Source organism: Pararge aegeria, chromosome 14, assembly GCF_905163445.1.
Source record: "Pararge aegeria chromosome 14, ilParAegt1.1, whole genome shotgun sequence".
NCBI classification, from domain to species: domain Eukaryota; kingdom Metazoa; phylum Arthropoda; class Insecta; order Lepidoptera; family Nymphalidae; genus Pararge; species Pararge aegeria.
Window position 1 is genome coordinate 12,743,881 of NC_053193.1, and position 19,093 is coordinate 12,762,973.

Consider the following 19,093-nt stretch of genomic DNA (forward strand, 5'->3'; position numbering starts at 1 on the left):
TGTCATTTCTGTATTGACACTAGCTGTCACTTGTCAGTTGTCATATGTGTCAACATGTCAAGTTAAGACTGAATTTTGCAACAAAAAGTAGAGCGTTGTGAATTGTTTCGTTGAGTGCAGTCTTGGAAAACTTATTGGAATTATATTACTTACTTTAAGCAATAGCATATAAGGCGGTATAATAAATGGTGATGTAGTGCGATCTTGGTTATAATAACATGGAAGTTTCAGGTTCAGGTAGGAGTTTAATGATATTTATTTATTTAACTTTACAAGTAGGTTTATAATTCATTTAATTAAAAAGAAATAAAATGATCTTCTTTTAAGACACGCACCTTTTATTCCGGCTTACGGTTTCACATTCAGTAAAATCCTAGAAATGATGTTTGTTTTAAATTTTGTTTCTTTGACAACAAAAGCTGATAACAAAATATCCAATTGCTTTGTACCTCTACGATGTCTCTAAATGAATCTTACGCAAACCTCGATGGTTTTCTTTGTTCGGATTCTGCAGTACATATTGCTTGTAAAAATAAATAAGTTGAACAAGGAATTTGAATTCTAATTAAATCTGAAAAATTTTTGGAACGTTTATAACTAACTAATTTCTGCCTCGGTCATACGACTTAAAGCTCCATAATACAGAGCCTATTCATTTACCTCTTGCAAGGTTGGAGTATTTGTTTATCTATCATTTTGGATCCTCCTTAGAGGACAATACCATGCCATATTGCCTAATAGTTAAGCCGGCTACTATGTTGGACTGCATTATCTCCTACTAACTTGGTTGCTGTCAAGGGCTAACTTTTAGTGGAATAAAAAAAAAACAAACTTAAAAAAAAACTCTTAAACCTTCTGGGTCTTTGGTATTCAGCTAAATAATCTCTCCCACGATCTTCTCAGTGATCTGCTGTTGGATGCAATCCCATTAAGATAAACTAAGCGCTTAGCTTTCTTATTTCTAACATGGCATGGAGACATTTGGAATGTTGTTATTCTCTCTCTTTTACCTTAGGGTTATTTGGTTATCTATTCTTTATCTGAGGAGTACAACCTCAAAAACTGACGTACCCACTGAATATCTCTGCTTAGTGAGATTTAACTTTGATTTTACTTTCATTCTTTGAAAGATAACAACTTTTTAAGGATGTGACAAGGATCTTCAGCATTGTGAGCTGCATTATTAAAGATATAATAGTTGTAAAAAGGTTTATTCTCGTGAGTTCTACTGTTTGCAGAACTTCTTGTGTCATCATCATCATCATATGATTACCAGTCTACTACAGGGCACAAGTCTCCTCCTACAATGAGAAAAGGGTCAAGGCTGTAGTCCACAACACTGGCCCAGTGCAGATTGGTGTACTAACTACAAGTGTAATGACATTATATTTGTTTTAGGGAAAACACCAAATACATCCCTGTCATTCCGCTACAATGCCAACAATGAGGAACTGGAACAGCTCTTTTCATCACAGCAAAGTTGTGATGATGACCCACCAACTCCTCAAGCTGAACCACCAGTCCGAAGTGAGAGTGCTAGTCCGAAAAAAACTGAGAAATCATCCTCGATAATAGACAAATATTTTAAATCTATGAGAACTGAAAAGCCTGTCGAAAAAGTTGAAGATGTTAAAAATGAAACAAAAGCTGATGAAAAAAAAGGTATTAAATTTTTCATTATTAGACATCTAGACATTTAAATACTCTAAGATTTATTTTAACATAGAATTTTATGGATGATTCTAATATAGCCATTTTTTTGCTGTCATAATAAAAAATGCCTTGCCTTGAATGTCTATTCAAATTCAATTTCAAATTCAAAATTTTTATTCTGTGATACGTCTATAAGATCAGAAGCCTTTATGTAAACCTTATACTATGATGATTATTGTTTTATTATAAAAAGGAGATTTTTGTAATTTTCAAAATAAACAGGTGATCCACCCAAAGAGGTGACATCTTCCCCCATGAAAGAGTATCTGAATCGCCTTGGTAAGAGGAACACATCGGAAGTTGTGGCAGATGTTAAAGATAAAGAGGCGAATGAGACCTGGAAAATATTTCATGATTTCAAATTTAAAATTGCTCAGGCTGTTGAGGATATGAAGACACGTTCAGTCGAAGGTTATTTTTTTTTTTTATCATTGTTATTTATGTAATATTTTTTTAACTTAATTTCCTTATTTTCAGTAGTATACTCTGTTCTGGATATTATTTCACAATTCTTCCTACTTTGTAATTCTATCTAAATAGCACTGCACAATGTAACTTATGCAACTTGCAACCATAGTTTTTCCTTCATCATATCACAACATTACAAACCCACTACAAGTTTCCTCCCACAATGAGAAGGGTTAAGGCTGTAGTCCACCATGCTGGCCCAGTGCGGATTGGTGGACTCCACACACCTTTGAGAACATTATTTAGAACTATCAGGCATGCAGGTTTCGTCACAATTCAGCGTTTAAGCAAGTGATATTTTAATGACTTAAAAGGCACATTACTTTGATAAGTTAGAGGTGCGTGCTGGGATTCGTACTAGGCCCTCCAAAGCTTCTACCCACTGGGCTAACTGCTTCAAATTTTTCCTTATTTTTTGTTAAATACTATGTAGCATTCAATAATTCTTGAAACCAGAATTCACATCTCGGTTACTGATTGTAATAATTTTTTTGCATTTTATTGTTTTAACTTCTTCTCTCTTAATAATTGACCTATATAGACTAAAATAGTAATTAAACTTTTTTTTGTAAAAAGAAAAAGACAAATTGTTACCGAGAGAGAACTCAACAGACTCTGAAGATAACTCTGCATTAAAGGACTCTGATCAGCAAAGTATTGGTGATACAGACAATCAGGTAAGAATTAATAACTATATAGTATAGTATATAAAATAAGTCCCACCTTTTGTGTCATTGAAAGCATATACACAGTGCCTAGTGGCGTGCATTGGGTTCCATACCAGGGTGCATACCCTGGTAAGGAACCCAATGCGGGAAAATTTAATATAACAGCTAAAAATCTCCTCCTATACGGGTTATATATCAATTTTAGGGTATGCAGTGCTTTTGTGTGTGTATGAAGTGCACGCCACTGACAGTGCCCTTAGTATAAGATTTGTTCCCTCAAAATCGTAGAGACGTTTTCGAGTATCGAAACGCTATCACTTCGAAGTATAGAAGACCTTGGTCTTCTCTTATAAGAGTCTGTAATTCTACTAGCTTTGCCGTAAGAGCTGATTAAATAATTGCGGGTTAATTTCAAGTTGAATTTTACTCTGTCATCACAGTGATACGAAAACATTACTTTTATACTAAAAGTACTCATGGAGTCATGAGATGCATTACGTTTGGAAACTGAAGCACTTGAAGAAGTGGCAATGCTATATTTTAAGTAAAACATAATATTATTTTATTTATTTATTTATACTCTTTATTTGTACACCACTCAGAAAAATGAGACAAAAAAAAGAACAAACACATGAAGAATGAAGCAGGATACAAAAGGCGGCCTTATCGCTAAGTAGCGATCTCTGCCAGGCAACCTTAGGATTAGGAAAACTAAAAAGTGACATATTAAATGACTAGGATGTAGTATTGTAGCTTCAATATCACTACAGACATTTTCCAAATCATTAACGTATATTTCTACCATAATAAAATTTTTCCATTGAACCAATACAGAACGATCATTGATCGATAGTCGTATGATAACCGTCCTTTGGACCATTGGAATGTTATTTATTATAATTTAAAAATGACTTTCTTATCATACAAACATCTTTATCTTTTGCCACTGTGGAGTGTGGACTATTTAGTTTTGAGCATGAGTCAGACCTCATTATCACGCAATTTAAACAATCTTTATAATATCACATTACAATATATGCAATATTCTAAAATGAAATCATCCACTACTTACACGTTATCTTGTTGCCAATTCTGTTTACAAGAATCTCTCACATAGACTGAAATAACAGATCTAAAATTAGTGCTGTCCTTTTCATAATGGAGAAGTAGCATTTTTATTAAACATGTAAGTTAAATTTAGTTTTAGATTATTGTATGTCAGAATGGTGCCAATGTACGTAATGGATATATGAGGTAATGGTACCAATGTACGTGACTACCAATGGATATATGAGGTATAGGTGAAGGCAGGTGCTAGTAAACTAATAATAATAAACCTGAAAATATTCAGAACCGAACTAAAACTATCTTTCTAAACAATTGAAAAATATTTTATAGCAAAATATATAATACCCTGGGCTCAGTACATTCTGCCACAGATCTAGCAAAGTTTTTACATTCGCATCATCTGAAATGGAGAGATCCAAATAATTTGGTTATAAATTTAAAATGTAATATGTTACTAATATATATCATACAGAGAGCCTACGAAGCCGTCTAGGCCTTGATATGCCTCAATAATAAGTTACCAGAAATCATTTACCAGAAGATCAGCGACTTCGAACTGTATCTCTCTTTTATACTGTGTAGGTATCATCATTGGATAGTAGTTTACAAAACTTATCAGATGTGACTCAACCGTTAACAGCCAAACCTACTGATGTTGATGCAAGCAAAGATTTGAGTTTGAACAAAAGCAATACAGATTCTAGCGATGACACACACAAGAATTTAGGTAAGAATCACTATTCGTTTTTAATGTTTGAAATATTTAGTATACCGGTATTGACAATGAACGGACGGGATGAAATTGGTCTTGACCTAACGTAAGAAAGCAAAACTAAATTAGAAAATTCAACATTTGGATTATATATATTAAGCATTGAGTGCTCTTTAATATCTGCATTGTAATGATAGACTTCGGCAAAGTTAAATGATACAAAAAAGTTAAAAAAAACTTTTTATTTATTATTACTTGCAGCAACGGTACCAGTTCAGTTTTACACCAATCTCTTAACTAAATTACTAAAAAATATTTTAAAATAATTCGTCGTCGTAATCGTTGAAATAAATATTCCAAATATTAGATCGAAATAAGACAATTTTTGGATAGAAGAAAAGTAACGCTACTTTGCGGTAATACATGATATATTATGAAAATTAAGCTTAATTTGCTATACTCCGCGAAAAGCAGGAGAATCTGTATGGTGTAATTTATAATTTCTTCAATACTTATACTCCACACCAAACATATCTTCGGCAATGTACGTTTCGCTCTGAAACCAGAGCATCCTCCGGAGATGTTGACTTAACAATGAATGGACTTAACAATTATTCATTGTATGGCAAATTAAGCTTAATTTTCATAAGATAATTTATGTCCTTTTTAACTTTATTCTTTAAGCCTACCTTAAGATTTAGCTACAACATTTCTATAACATAAGATAATATTTACTATACTTTTGTAGCACGTAGTGAATCAGATTTAGGCGGAGAGTTCTTACAAGACAGTCTAGAAGTAGAATCGGGCGTAGAGGCCCTTGAGGACACAATAGATGCGTTCGGAGATGTCACTCAAGTAGATACAGATATACTGAACAGAACACTAGATACAGACGTATCCCGACCACCATCAGCACCCACAAACTTTGGACTACCTCCAAGCAAAAACAATTTACTCAAAGATGAAACGACGATAAAACCAAAAAAAGCTTACCTTTTCAAATATTCAATGTATATCCTAACAATTTTTCTCATAATAAACTATTTATTATTCCCAAATTGTAATATATGGAATGGATTCTGGTTGGGGATTTGGTTCTTCTGCGTTGTTACTAATATGAAGGATTGGGTGCTGGACAATTACTTTAGTGAATGGGAACCTCGGAAAACTGGTTATTTCCAGTTGAAACGCACCAGTGCAGTGCCGTTTGCGTACACGATACCTTCGGTTAAAGAACATAGACCGTTGAAGAAATATGAGGTATGTATTACACTAAGCTGATCACACATTACGAGAAGTGCCGCAAGTCACGCACATTCCGGTGCATCTAGCTCAAACTTACCAAGTAAAAAGACTCAAACTTTATGTATGACGGCAATACAAAATCTTTATACAATACCGTTATGCTGTTTAATTGCGTTTTAACCATATTAATAATTTGAATTTGGAGTACATTTTTTTTTATATACCTACCTAATCAAAAAAAAATCCTAGATAACAAATAAAAATTGTATTATACATGTGAACGACTAAAACTTTTAACTTTCATAATGTTGAGACGCCAGAAGCGACAAATGATGCGTGCTATACAGAATTTTAACAATTGTATATGCACCATATTTTCCGTTTAGCGAGTTCAGATCAAAAAATCAGACCAAAAAATAAAACTGTCTTAGTAGGTAAGCATGGATTGAAAAATTCGCCGCGTGCCGCTCGGTCTACTGTTATGTGCAAGGCTTCTCTTTCTGGGGGACCGAGTTCTACACCCGGTACGGACCTCTCAACTTTTCGGTGCTATGTGCGTATTAATATTTATTGAAGCAATTCAAATATCAATTCACTTCACTTCACTAACAGTGAAGTGAAGTGAATTGAAACATCTTGCGAAAGCCTGTTTGCCTGAGAGATAATCTATATTCCATAATATTCTTAAAGATGTAAAGTCAACCAATCTGCAGTTGACCAGGGTGCAACTGTTGCTTAAACCCTTATCATTCTGAGAGAAGACCGCGAAGGGATGATAAACATGATGATGATAAATCCAAGATTTAAATCAACCTCACCTTGATGCATACGAACAGATCTATCTTCTATGCAATTTTGAATGTCATATTAATTGGTTTTTGTAGACGAAAATTTATTCTGAAATCTGCAATAGTAATTTCCATCCGAACCGTTCGAGGTCTAATACCGGGTTGTAGAACTGTTGAGATTTTAGTACGTCATTGCCACAGCAAATTATTAATTTCGGGCTTTATTGGATTGACGGCGTGTAAAATAATTCTTGTTTTATTTCTAGGGATGGATAAATCATTACAGGTATCCGGATTACGATCCTTACACGTACCATATAAACAAAACAACGACTGCATTCATGAAGCTTGAAGGTGAGTTATATTAATAGATAAGCCGTCCATCGCCACTTCCCCCTCTTAGAAGTCAACCTTAAAAGATAGACATTTGTCTATATTATAAAGTTGACTACGTCACTGTCGTAGACCTTTTGTTAGAACAACTTTGTAATAATAAATGATTGTATAGAAACTATAACCGTTTACGCAGCGCACGCAGCAGAAGCTCTCAAAAGGAAAAATATTTTTTTTTATTTTCGATTTTAAAACATTCTTCATTGGTGCTACGCTATTCCTTCGATAAATATAATCGATAAATGTGCTATCCAACACTGAAATAAATTTTCAAATCGGACCAGTAGTTCGTGAGATCCTCTCGTTTAAGTAAACCTACAAAGTTACAAACAAACAAACTCTTCAGTTTTATATATTAGTACAAGATAAGATAATAATTCATTTCAAGTGTCAAAGAGTCCAAATTACAACTGAAATGACTAAAAATATAATTGAAGTAATATATACTAATATTATAAATGTGAAAGTTTGGATTTGAATGAAATTTAGCAAACGCCACCCCGAAGAGGTAATAAATGATATTAGCGATTCGTTGGAAACAAGCGGTCCAGGACCGTGGATTTTGGAACTCCCTACCAAATACTTCTATCCAGCAGTTGACGTCAATCGGTTGAAGTGGTGATAAGAATTATATCTTTTGAAAAATTCAATTGAAACAACAGTTTAAGGTTCACGAGCAATATTTTATTCTGACAGACTCAAGGCACGAGTATACCACCGTGGTATTGAAAAGTAGGTAGTACTCTTACAGTACGTACCGTAAATCCCTCTCTTACATCAGAGGAAGACAGTGCTCAGCGGCGGGGAACTAGTAGGCCAAGCTAGATGACCTATCATGCATTTCAACACTATATATCTCTTAATAGCGCGACAATACCGGATTAAATTACAGTATGCGACGTTACAATTTACATTTGTTCTTGCATGTTATAAATTTTATATTTTTATTTGTGCTTTAACCTACGATTATGAATACATATATATTGTAATAACTCTTGACCAATATAATCAAATATTGATAGTCTTCATAAACTAGGATTATTTAACTGTAGTGGGAAAAGTGCGAAACTGTTTTTGCATATTATAAATTTTATATTTCTATTTCTGTTTTAAACTACGATTATTAATATAAATATATATTGTAATATCTCTTAACCAATATAATCCAATATTGATAGTCTTCATAAAATAGGTAATAGTAATAATTGTATCCTAAAATGTTATTAAATAACTAAGTATACGATATACTTACTTATATTTTCATTAGTGGTACTTTGTAATTTTTTTTCTATCGCGAAAACTTTACTGAAGTTCGTAAAGCTTATAATTATTTAGTCAAGAATAATCTTATACTAAAAAATAAAGATGGAAAGTTTGTTTGTTTGCTTATTTTTTTTACTTGAAAAATGGTATCAGTTGCAGAAGGCTATAGGCTAGTTATCGTCACGCTAAGACCAATAGGAGCATAGCACCGATGAAGAATTTTACTTTTCAAAGCTTCGCTGCGTGCGCATCGTAAACGGTTAAAGTAACAATAAAATCATGTATGACAAAGTTGTTCCCCTTTAAGGCTGCCAGTCCACCGGAGCGGAGCGAGGCAGCGGAGTCGAGAAACGGACTAATGCGGAGAGCAGTTTCGGACTGTGTCTGGTTTACTTAAGAGCAGCGGAGATTTTGTGCAATCCTATTGGTTAATATTTCTCCGTTTCTCGGCTCCGCTGCCTCGCTCCGCTCCGGTGGACCGGCAGCCTAAAAGTTCTAAAAAAAGTCCGCAACAGCATATGTCTGTCTTTTAAGGTTGACTTACACGCGGACGAAGTCGCGAGGGACCGCTAGTAAATATACATAATAGGCCTTTTTTCGTTGTTTACAAAAGATATTGTTTATTAATAGTTTAAGTTCTTTTAACCTGATTTGCAGTACTCAGCACCTTAAGTTTAAACTGTAAAGAGATCATGGACGTAACGCATATAGTTTGCGTTCGAATTCAGAGCAGTTATTAGAATACAGTAACCTTCAGAAGTAATTGGTCGAATTAAACTCCGTGCTCAACCATTGTGCTGTCATTTCCTTTTTATTTTAAATGTTGCACAATTTTTGGAGTCCTCTAGATAATATTTATGGATGTTTTTTAATCGTATTATTTTAAGCTGTTTGAATACGTTTTCTTTTTTTAAATCAGAAACTAGTTCTGCAATCCTCGGCTTCGCGTGTAATAGTTTTCTGCTAATGTTATCATCACAAAAGTTGGTTTATTAAACACATACAGACACATCCTCGCACTTTTCAATATCAGTGGATTTTAGAGATAAATGAGTCACAGAGCTAGAAATATCCTTTACCAAAATCTGTTCCTCGAAGCTCGCCAATCCATACTAGTCCATCCTAATATAATTGTCGGCCGATTGGTGCAGCGGGCAGCGAGTATGCTTTCTGAGTCCAAGGCCGTGGGATCGATTCCCGCAACTGGTCAATTTTTTTGGTGATGAACGTGAATGTTTTTCATTGTCTGCGTGATTATCTGTATATTATTAGTATTTATGTATATTTACCATAAAAATATTCATCTGTCACCATAGTACCCGTAACACAAGCTTACTTTGGGGCTAGATGGCGATGTGTTTCATAGTATAGTATATTGTTATAAGTTTCGCACTTATGTTTGGCAGTTATTTGTTTTGTTTCCTTTTTAAAATCACTTTTAAAACGTCAAAAGTCAGTATGTCCATAGTGTCTCTACCACCGGTAGAGTCATCAAATTTTTGCATTAGTTATATTAATAGTAGAGAAGTTTATCCAAAGAACACCCATACAACAACAACCAACAACTAAAGAATATTACAGTATGTAACAGCTGGTCGATTCTCTTCTTAACCGCGGTTTTTTCATTACAGTTATTTATGGTATTCGAGCGCTAAATTTAGAACTCATTGAGGAAAAATTTGATGGTTTTTTTTACTTTGTTTAGAAATGCCGATGTGATCATACTGTGACCTTCGGCAAAACGTACATGCGTTTTGCCGAAGGTCACAGTATGATTTTTTCCTACTTTGTAGGATTTTGTCCTAACCTACCTAACTTTTCGGTATACTCTTCGATGTTCAGCATTTTGTTAGCTCTTAACCATTGATTCCATCTACTATATCCTAGCTCTGTACTAAGGTTATAAATGTGAAAGTCGCTGCGTGAAAAAAGGACAAACCAATAAACTCATCACTTGACTGCAATCCCACCTGGTAAATTATGATGCAGTCTAAGATCGAAGTGGCTAACCCCTTAGGGGTATGGCAGTTATATTGCACCCATACCCCTATTCGGTTTCTACAGTGAATAGTATCAACATCTAATGTCATTGACCCAAAATCTTCCGCAAGAATCACGTCAATCCTTTATATAAAAAAAAAGTATACGGTGGTTGTTTTTGACGACCCCTCCCTCCCTCTCGCAGCGGTTTTAGGTTGAAAGTTCCCTGTTCGACTTACCGATAAAGAAAGAAAGAAAGAAAAAAATATTTTTTAAATTGCGCCACACATTAACGACACCACGTATGTATGTTATGTGTGGTACAACCTGGAAAAAAGGTGCCAGCTCAGCATCGTGCTGCGAGCGCCAGTGGGAGCATACAGCGCTGATTTTCAGTTGGCATCTCGTAACAGGACGACGATTTAGCGTTGCGGTTACGATTCCGCATAGAAACCGATAAGGGGAATAGGTGTAATATAACTACCATACATATTGTTATGTTTTTTAGGATGTAATTTGCGGATATCGTACACGAGTGCGAAAATAGCAAAGAGGGCGCTATGGGACGAAAAGATCGAGAAGATAACGTTCTACCAGCATAGACTTTACAACCTGACGGGAGCGAGGGTGATCATGCTGCCTTATGGTCTTGTACGGCGAAGGTGAGTTCTTTGTTTCTTCCGACGTTTGACGGCCGATTGGCGTAGTGGGCAGCGACCCTGCTTTCTGAGTCCAAGGCCGTGGGTTCAATTCCCACAACTGTACAATATTTGTGTGATGAACATAAATGTTTTTCAGTGGCTGGGTGTTTATCTATATATTATGAGTATTTATGTATGTTACACATAAAAATTATTCATCAGTTATCTTAGTACCTATAACACAAGCTACGCTTACTTTGGCTTACCAGATGGCGATGTGTGTATTGTCGTAGTATATTTTTTTTTTTTTTTATTTATTGATTGTTATTATTTTTTCAATGTATTCTTTCCGATTTCTATCAACCTAAGGTCTCGGTGTTAATTGTTCATGTGCGTGGTTGCCGATATAATTATACCGGAAACCACGCGCTTCTGACGAGAACACTGCATTGCATAAATGCTGCTTGGCTCTCAAAAGCTATACTACTACTAAAAAGAAGAAATAAGCTCATTATACATTGATTTTTAAATACTCGGCAATCCTATGCTAGCCTAGTTACCAAGGGGTACTAAGGCGATGTAGTATTACAGTATACAACGTGCAAATAAAAACAAAAACATTACTTCACATGCTTTGTAGGTACATTATTTACTGTCTCTGAGACTTATCTGTGAAACTGCAACGCTAATAATTTCCGAGTAAAGCACTACCATAGTCTTTACTGAGTGGAATCAGATACAGCAGTCACATGAAAAATTAAAATCAATTGACTCCTGTCACTTTATTAGGTACTGTGCACGTTTCGGTCTTTTATCTTCAATAGGGTTGTCATAAGTAAACACTTAGAATGTTTTGAATTACTTTGTATGGAAAAATAAATATGCTTCTTTGATTATGATATATACTTTTGCATCCTTCGTAAGGAATTCGTAATTCGGTTAAACGTTGTATATTTATTTTTTAATATTTGGCAATCTAATGCAAGGATAGTTACCAAGAAGTACTTAGCCGATGGGAGATTACAGTATTCATAAATCGTATTTTTAATTATTTAAACAATCACCTAGGTAAAGTAAATTTCATCCGGCATAATATAATTCTGCTGATTAGCTGACGCATAATCCTTCTCTACGATGCAGCTGAACATTTTTTTCAGCTCAGTATGACATCAACAATTATTTATGAAAAAAGTTTGTGCTAGCGTAATATTACTTTTTTTTTACCTCTTTCGCGGGAGGTCGAGACACCCGCATCCGACACTACCTGAGCAGCTGACGGTCGATTCATTTACTTTAACTACTATAACTACTATAACTTCTACCTTCCGGATTAATATGTTAGTTATATCACATCACATCCCTAATCGGTTCCTAAGCGGCATCGTACCGGAACGCTAAATCGCTCGGCGGCATGTCTTTGTCGGCACATCTTTGATGGCTTTCTTGTGATAGCATATTAATACGCAGTATTAAACGACGACTTAGCATTTGCAAATGATTAGGTAATTAGAGCTTTAATCGGTCTTTAGCCTGACACTGAAACATATCCTTTTTGTTAGTAAATATTTAGGTATACCTACATGAATATAACATCATACATAGTTAACAAAGAAAAGTCGTAAATAAAATGACCTTGAAATTTTTATTTTAAAATATGGAGTTTTGCCAATCTTCTTTCTGTTTTTAAAGCGCGTAAAGGAAAATATATCTTAAACAAATAATCAACACCTTAATTAAACTTCCTTATTTTATTACATCTTTATCTAGGATTGAATTGTTGGATATTTTGTCACGCGAAAATCGTTAGCCTTGCTAGAGTGAACTCGTTATAAATAAAACCGGTTCCACATGCGACGTTCGATACACAAGAAATATAAATAAATAATACGCATTTAATATGCTGGCTATTAGAAAACATTACTTTTAACAATAACGAGTTCAGAACTCTATCTAGTTTCAAGAATTACTGGTTAAAATCGCGGAACGGTATAGATCACTAGCTTTGACCAGTGGTTTATTTTATGAGTTTTTTAATTTTTTTATTCCACTACAAGTTAGTCCTTAACTGAAATCTCACCTACTGGTATGTGATGATGCAATCTAAGATGGTAACGGGCTAACCTGTAAGAGTACTTATAGTAGTTATATTAAACAATACCCATAAACGCGACAAAGTACTGGAACGCCAAATCGCTTAGAGGCACGTCTTTGTTAGTAGAGTGGTAGCTAGCCACGGCCCAAGCCTCCCACCAGACAAATATATAAGTTATTATAGGATGTATATAATATATTATAATCATATTTTAAGCTCTATAGTTTGCTATAAAAGCGAAGCGGTGGTAGCCTAATCCGAACCCAGCACGCACTTTTAACTTTTCTAAGATATGTGCGTTTTAAGTAATCAAATATCACTTGCTTCAATGGTGAAGGAAAACATATTGCGGAAACCTGCATGCCTGAGAGTTCTACATGATGTTCTCAAAGGTATGTGGAGTCCTCCAATCCGCACTGGGCCAGCGTGGTGGACAACGGCCTTAACGCCTACTCATTGTACTTGACGGCCGACTGGCGCAGTGGGCAGCGACCCTGCTTTCTGAGTCCAAGGCCGTGGGTTCGATTCCCACAACGGGAAAATGGTTGTGTTATGAGCATAAGTGTTTTTCAGTGTCTGGGTGTTTACATGTATTTTCTAAATTATATATACGTATTTATGTATATATAATTCATAAAAATATTCATCAGTCATTTTAGCACCCATAACGCAAGCTACGCTTACTTTGGGGCTAGGTGGCGATGTATGTATTGTCGTAGTATATTTATTATTTATTATTATTATTGTGGGAGGAGACTATGAAAACCATCTATATATCATCACTATCGTCTATATGGGGATGGGTATATGCTTTTATAACATGATACCGAAGGTAATATTAGATCTACCTTAACCTAAGTTTTAACAATATATTAAAACACATTTAACAAATCGTGGCTACTACACGATTGATGAATTCCTTAACTACAAGGCTGCTTGGAAAAATTCAAAAGATTGTTAAACTTTAAAACGATGTTGGAAAAGAGCAATCTGCTGAGTTTCTTGCCGGCTCTTCTCAGTGGAATCTGCCTGCCGAACCGGTGGTAGAATCACGACAAACAGACTGACTTGACGTTTCAAAAGTGCTTATTAATTAGGCCTACTTGAAATAAATGTATTTTGAATTTGAATTTCGAATATAACAGTCCAGCGTTGGACTAACGACCTCTCTCTACGGGAGTGACCTATAATCACCACGCTAGACAAAGGCAGATGACGTTGCTACCGTCTTTCGTTATATTCCCTTAGTCGATAGTCGCGGGAAGAAGAGGATTGGTGACAACAGTATTCTGATCAGACGGCAGCGTCAACACGCCGAAATAAAAAAGTATCCATACACTAAAAAAGTATATATTACATTCATTCACATAATTAAACTCCATAACATAATTAAATTTATAAATATTTTAACAAATTAAATATTTTATTTCATTACATTTATTTAATAGCTAGTCTTAAATTCTTATTTGTTGTTACTTGTGGTAGAATTCGCCTCTCTGGCGTAGGCCTCCCGCAGCTCTCTCCATTCCCTTCTTTCCTTAGCGTTTCTCATCCACAAATACACTAGCATATAGAGTAAATTCACTCATCGACTTAAATTGCAAAATTGGTCTCCACCAAAAGCTTCTTTAATTAAACTGGATAATGTATAACCTATATCCATCCGGACGGTCCGTTCTGAATATTGGTGAAAGAACTTTTGCAATCGGGTGTGTATTTTCGAATAATTCCACCTACATCCAAAAATGTCATTTGCATTCAAAAATAGAGATTGTAACGTTGAACCAATTTATTTTTAGCCATTTTTAAACTCTAATTACGTGTCTAGACCATCGACCTATATTTGTGACCTAATAAAAACCGTTTCTCACTTAGGCAATGGAGCAAAAAGTACCCAATCTGCGTGATATTGAACGAGAAAGAAAAAATACAAGTGCTAGAGAAAGAGAGTACGGTTGAGAAGAAAATAGCTGAATCAATGGACAAGAAGAGTAAAGACCAATCACAAGAAATGGAGAGCCCGGAAATTAACGCTAGTCCAGAAAAGAAGAAAAAGTTTGTTTGGAGAAGAAGAGAAAAGAGGTGTGTAACATTCTTAATTTAAAATCTTTTTGATGGGCTTTAAAAAAAGAAGGTGGCCATAAATTCCTTCAGATTAAAAATCTTTTGTGCAATCTAAAACGATTTATTAATAACTTTTTTCAAATTATTTTTCATTTCCGTTATAAAGCCCCTATCGAATAAAAATTAAAAATGTTCAATACAATGTTCCTTAATTGGTTTAACCTTTTCCATTACTTTCCAATATTCTCTATTTACGTTTCGCGTTGTTCGTGTTGTTTCTTAGATATCTGCGATACGAGTAGGTATGAAGACTAATTTTGAAAAAATACCCTGTGATGTTACGAAGCATCTCAGAAATCTCATCATATCAGAAAATACCTTATTTTTGCAGAATTGGAAGCTTTCGGATCGCCATTTAATTTGCCTCTTTAGGAGGTTATTAGATAATTTTTTGGCCTTTTGCTTATTATTGTCTGTACACAAAACTACCTTGTGAGTTGTGGCATCATATTCCTTTGCACTTTGTAAGTTTATTTGCTAACAATGTTTTCGGCTTTCCCGTACCACATAGGTTATTATTTTCAATTATCATTTAAATTTGTCAAGAATTTTAAGAAGATCACTGAAGCTTAAGGAGCGGGACTCACGCATTTACTGCAATAGTTTATTAAATAGAATACTTTAGAGCATTTATTAATATTGATGATGTGCCAATCGTTATCGGCTTTAACTGACGATACGCAAAAACGATTATGAATTTGTTTTCGTTGAACGGGATGTGATATATTATCTTAATTTTCGTAGTTTCCTTAATTTATAATATTATAGTTTGATAATCTAATCTATTTGAAATGCGCTGTTATCATTTTATCACACATGCTATATATATATATATATATTATGTACTAGCGTATATTTATCATCTCGATTGTTTATGCGTAATCATCATCATGTCAACCAATGGACGTCCATTTCTGGACATAGGTATTTTGTAGGGAGTTCTAAATACCTCAATCTAGTGCCGCTTGGGTGCAGTGACTCCTTGCCAGTCGCTTGGTGTCGTCCGTACACCTCATTGGGGGTCTAGAAGCGCTGCGTTTACCAGTACGAGGTCGCCATTCCAGCACCTTGGGACACCAACTTGGGATTATAGTATATATAATTATAGAATGGAGTTGATCAATGCAACAACTACAGTATACGCAGAAAATCTAGAAATCTATTTGACCGTGAGAACATTACGATAAGGACACCTACGATAGATAGAATCCTAGGTGTTTACAAAATATGATGTGATATCTATTTTTCCCGGTAATATTTCTACCTTTACTGCGATGCTAATAAGGTTGCGAAGAGAAATTATATGCCCTCATTCGCAAGATAAATTATCCTGCTATTTTCGAGCACTTTTAATCCTGTCAATTGAATAGTTTTAATTAGCACCAGTGTATTAATACTATGTATTTCCTCTTATAAATCATATTACATCAATCATGGGTGCGAAAGTGGGTTTGTCCTTTTCATGCAGGAATGGAGGAAAACGTCAAATTAATTTTTCGTGATATTTAACTGAGATGACGCGTTCGCAGTAGAAGACAAAAGCTGGTATGAATTACACAGCGCATCGCAATATAATATGTTTATATGTTTTTTTGCAGCATACCTCACAATGAAACCGACACGGGAAGAGAGGGCTTACGACACAGAATAGTTAGGAAAATGCACAGAGGTAGGTCAATTAATTTTCTATGGGTAATGATAATAATCTTAAAGACAGCCTAACGAAATGAAGAAGCGTGAGGCTTTAGTTCTAAATTCCTTACTCCTATGAAGGAGGAGGCCTGTGCAAAGCAGTAGTAGAGCTTTTTGTAACAGATTTCGTCCGGGGAACTGACGATCGATTGGCGCAGTGGGCAGCGACCCTGCTTTCCGAGTCCAAGGCCGTAGGTTCGATTCCCACTACTGGACAATATTTGTGTGATGAACATGAACGTTTTTCAGTGTCTGGGTGTTTATATGTATATTATAAGTATTTATTCATATTATTCATAAAAATATTCATCAGTCATGTTAGTAACCTAACAAGCTACGCTTACTTTGGGGCTAGATGGCGATGTGTGTATTGTCATAGTACATTTATTTATTAAAAAAAAAAAAAAACTTAGACATTGCCTTATCCGTCGTTAGGGAAAACGGGAATTAGACGTTCAAAGCATTTTGAAGTCGTAACATATTGATGTCAAATCTCTAAACTAAATTAATAGACAGCCCTAAAAATAGTGCTATCCTTTTCCATAGGAGTTATTTAGAAAAGGACAGTAATACTTTAAGACCTGTCAAATTAAAATTAGTTTGCTGATCTGTGTGCACAGAATTAGCATCATTAACATACTAATTAACAGATAAGAAAGCAGACAGCACGACGGCAGTCAGCGACCCCGAAGTTCAAGGCCAATCGGATAAAACTACGCTCTTAGAGGAAGTTGAGACCGAAGTGGAAATCACACCCAAACCAACCTTGAGCACCAAGGAAGATGAAGAAGAGTTGGATGAGAGCGAACTCACGAGGATAAAGGAGTTTTTGGAAGACACTGTAAGTATCATAATTTTATTAATTTATTTATTAAGAGCACTAACAACATGCAGATTACACGTTTTTTAAACATAGCACACACACAAAAACATGGACTGATATGCACGTCAATGACAAGTGCACATAGCATTGACAAAGCGTCATGTAAACTTAATTTGACAAAAAAATTAACACAAAATTTAACTCACCGATAAGTGTTCGGTGAGTTTTTTTCTAAAAGCTGTGGGTGATTCACGGAAGATACCTATGCCGGGTAGCTTTTTAGATAACTCTTTTTAATACAACTTCTGGTGTATCAGCGAGGGACAGTCAGAGATATATTATTGAGAAGGTTGTTACATTTAAAAATAAATAATAATAATAATAATTTAATAATTTTAAAAAGAGTGTATATTTAGCGGCTTAAAAAGTCCTTTCCAAACCCGAATTCCTGGAGAAAATATTGGCTTATGTTGTTACTTTGTAGTTCTTTTTTTATTACTCACAAAAGTTAGCCCTTGACTGCAATCGCACGTGTTGGTATAGTCTAGTGAGAGAGTAATAGTATAGTGATGATATAGTCAAGTCTAGTCTCTTGGTAGCGGGTTAATTTGTTCGGAAGTATGGCAGTTACGAGTTTATTTAACTCACACGCCTAATCCGTTTCTATACGCCATCATACCGGAACGCTAAATCGCTTAGCAACACATTTTTCTCGTTAGGGCTGTATATTTGATGGCCGATTGGCGCAGTAGCAGCGACCCTGCTTTCTGAGTCAAAGGCCGTGGGTTCGATTCCAACAACTGGAAAATGTTTGTGTGATGAACAGGAATGTTTTTCAGTGTCTGCGTGTTTATACGTTTTTTATCAGTATTTATGTATATTATTCATTGAAAAAATATTCATCAGTCATCTTAGCACCCATAACACAAGCTACGCTTACTTTGGGGCTGGATGTCGGTGTGTGTATTGTCGAAGTATATTTATTATTTATTATTTATTATTATTATAATACAACAAACAACGGCCAAAGCTTCCCCACGCAACGCATTACTTGATACTAAATCATTATAAAGGCGGCACATGCGAACGATGGGATTTTTAAAGTAAGTATTGTTCTTGTAGACAGCTAATGTCGATGAAAAAACTACTTCATAATCACTGTTTCATCAAGGTAACATTTATACTGTATCAAGTTCAAGGACACTATGCGGTCGCCATTAATTATTTCTCACGAAGAACCCGTCTTGGTAGACATTATTACATAACACCAATTACACAAACATATATACATACTTATACATATAACAAAATAATTTCCGAATTATTTTCCGAGCAGTGGATGGGATCGCCATTCTATTGTACTTACACTTTTGGTTTGAAGAGATCGCTATGTAGCGATAAAGCCGCCAAATTGTACCTT

The 19,093-nt window shown here is 35.0% G+C and overlaps 1 protein-coding gene across 1 annotated transcript in view; it reads left to right on the forward strand.

The window, feature by feature from the left end:
* The first annotated feature begins 78 nt into the window (after positions 1-78).
* LOC120629316 (testis-expressed protein 2) overlaps positions 79-19,093 on the forward strand; it is a 32,953-nt gene continuing 13,938 nt past the window's right edge. The window contains exons 1-11 of the mRNA XM_039898225.1: positions 79-237; positions 1,399-1,662; positions 1,936-2,124; positions 2,758-2,858; positions 4,500-4,644; positions 5,378-5,892; positions 6,932-7,019; positions 10,810-10,963; positions 14,910-15,116; positions 16,757-16,827; positions 17,501-17,691. Of these exons, the coding sequence (XP_039754159.1) occupies positions 219-237; positions 1,399-1,662; positions 1,936-2,124; positions 2,758-2,858; positions 4,500-4,644; positions 5,378-5,892; positions 6,932-7,019; positions 10,810-10,963; positions 14,910-15,116; positions 16,757-16,827; positions 17,501-17,691 (1,944 nt within the window). The 5' untranslated portion in view covers positions 79-218. The remainder of the gene's footprint in view (positions 238-1,398; positions 1,663-1,935; positions 2,125-2,757; positions 2,859-4,499; positions 4,645-5,377; positions 5,893-6,931; positions 7,020-10,809; positions 10,964-14,909; positions 15,117-16,756; positions 16,828-17,500; positions 17,692-19,093) is intronic.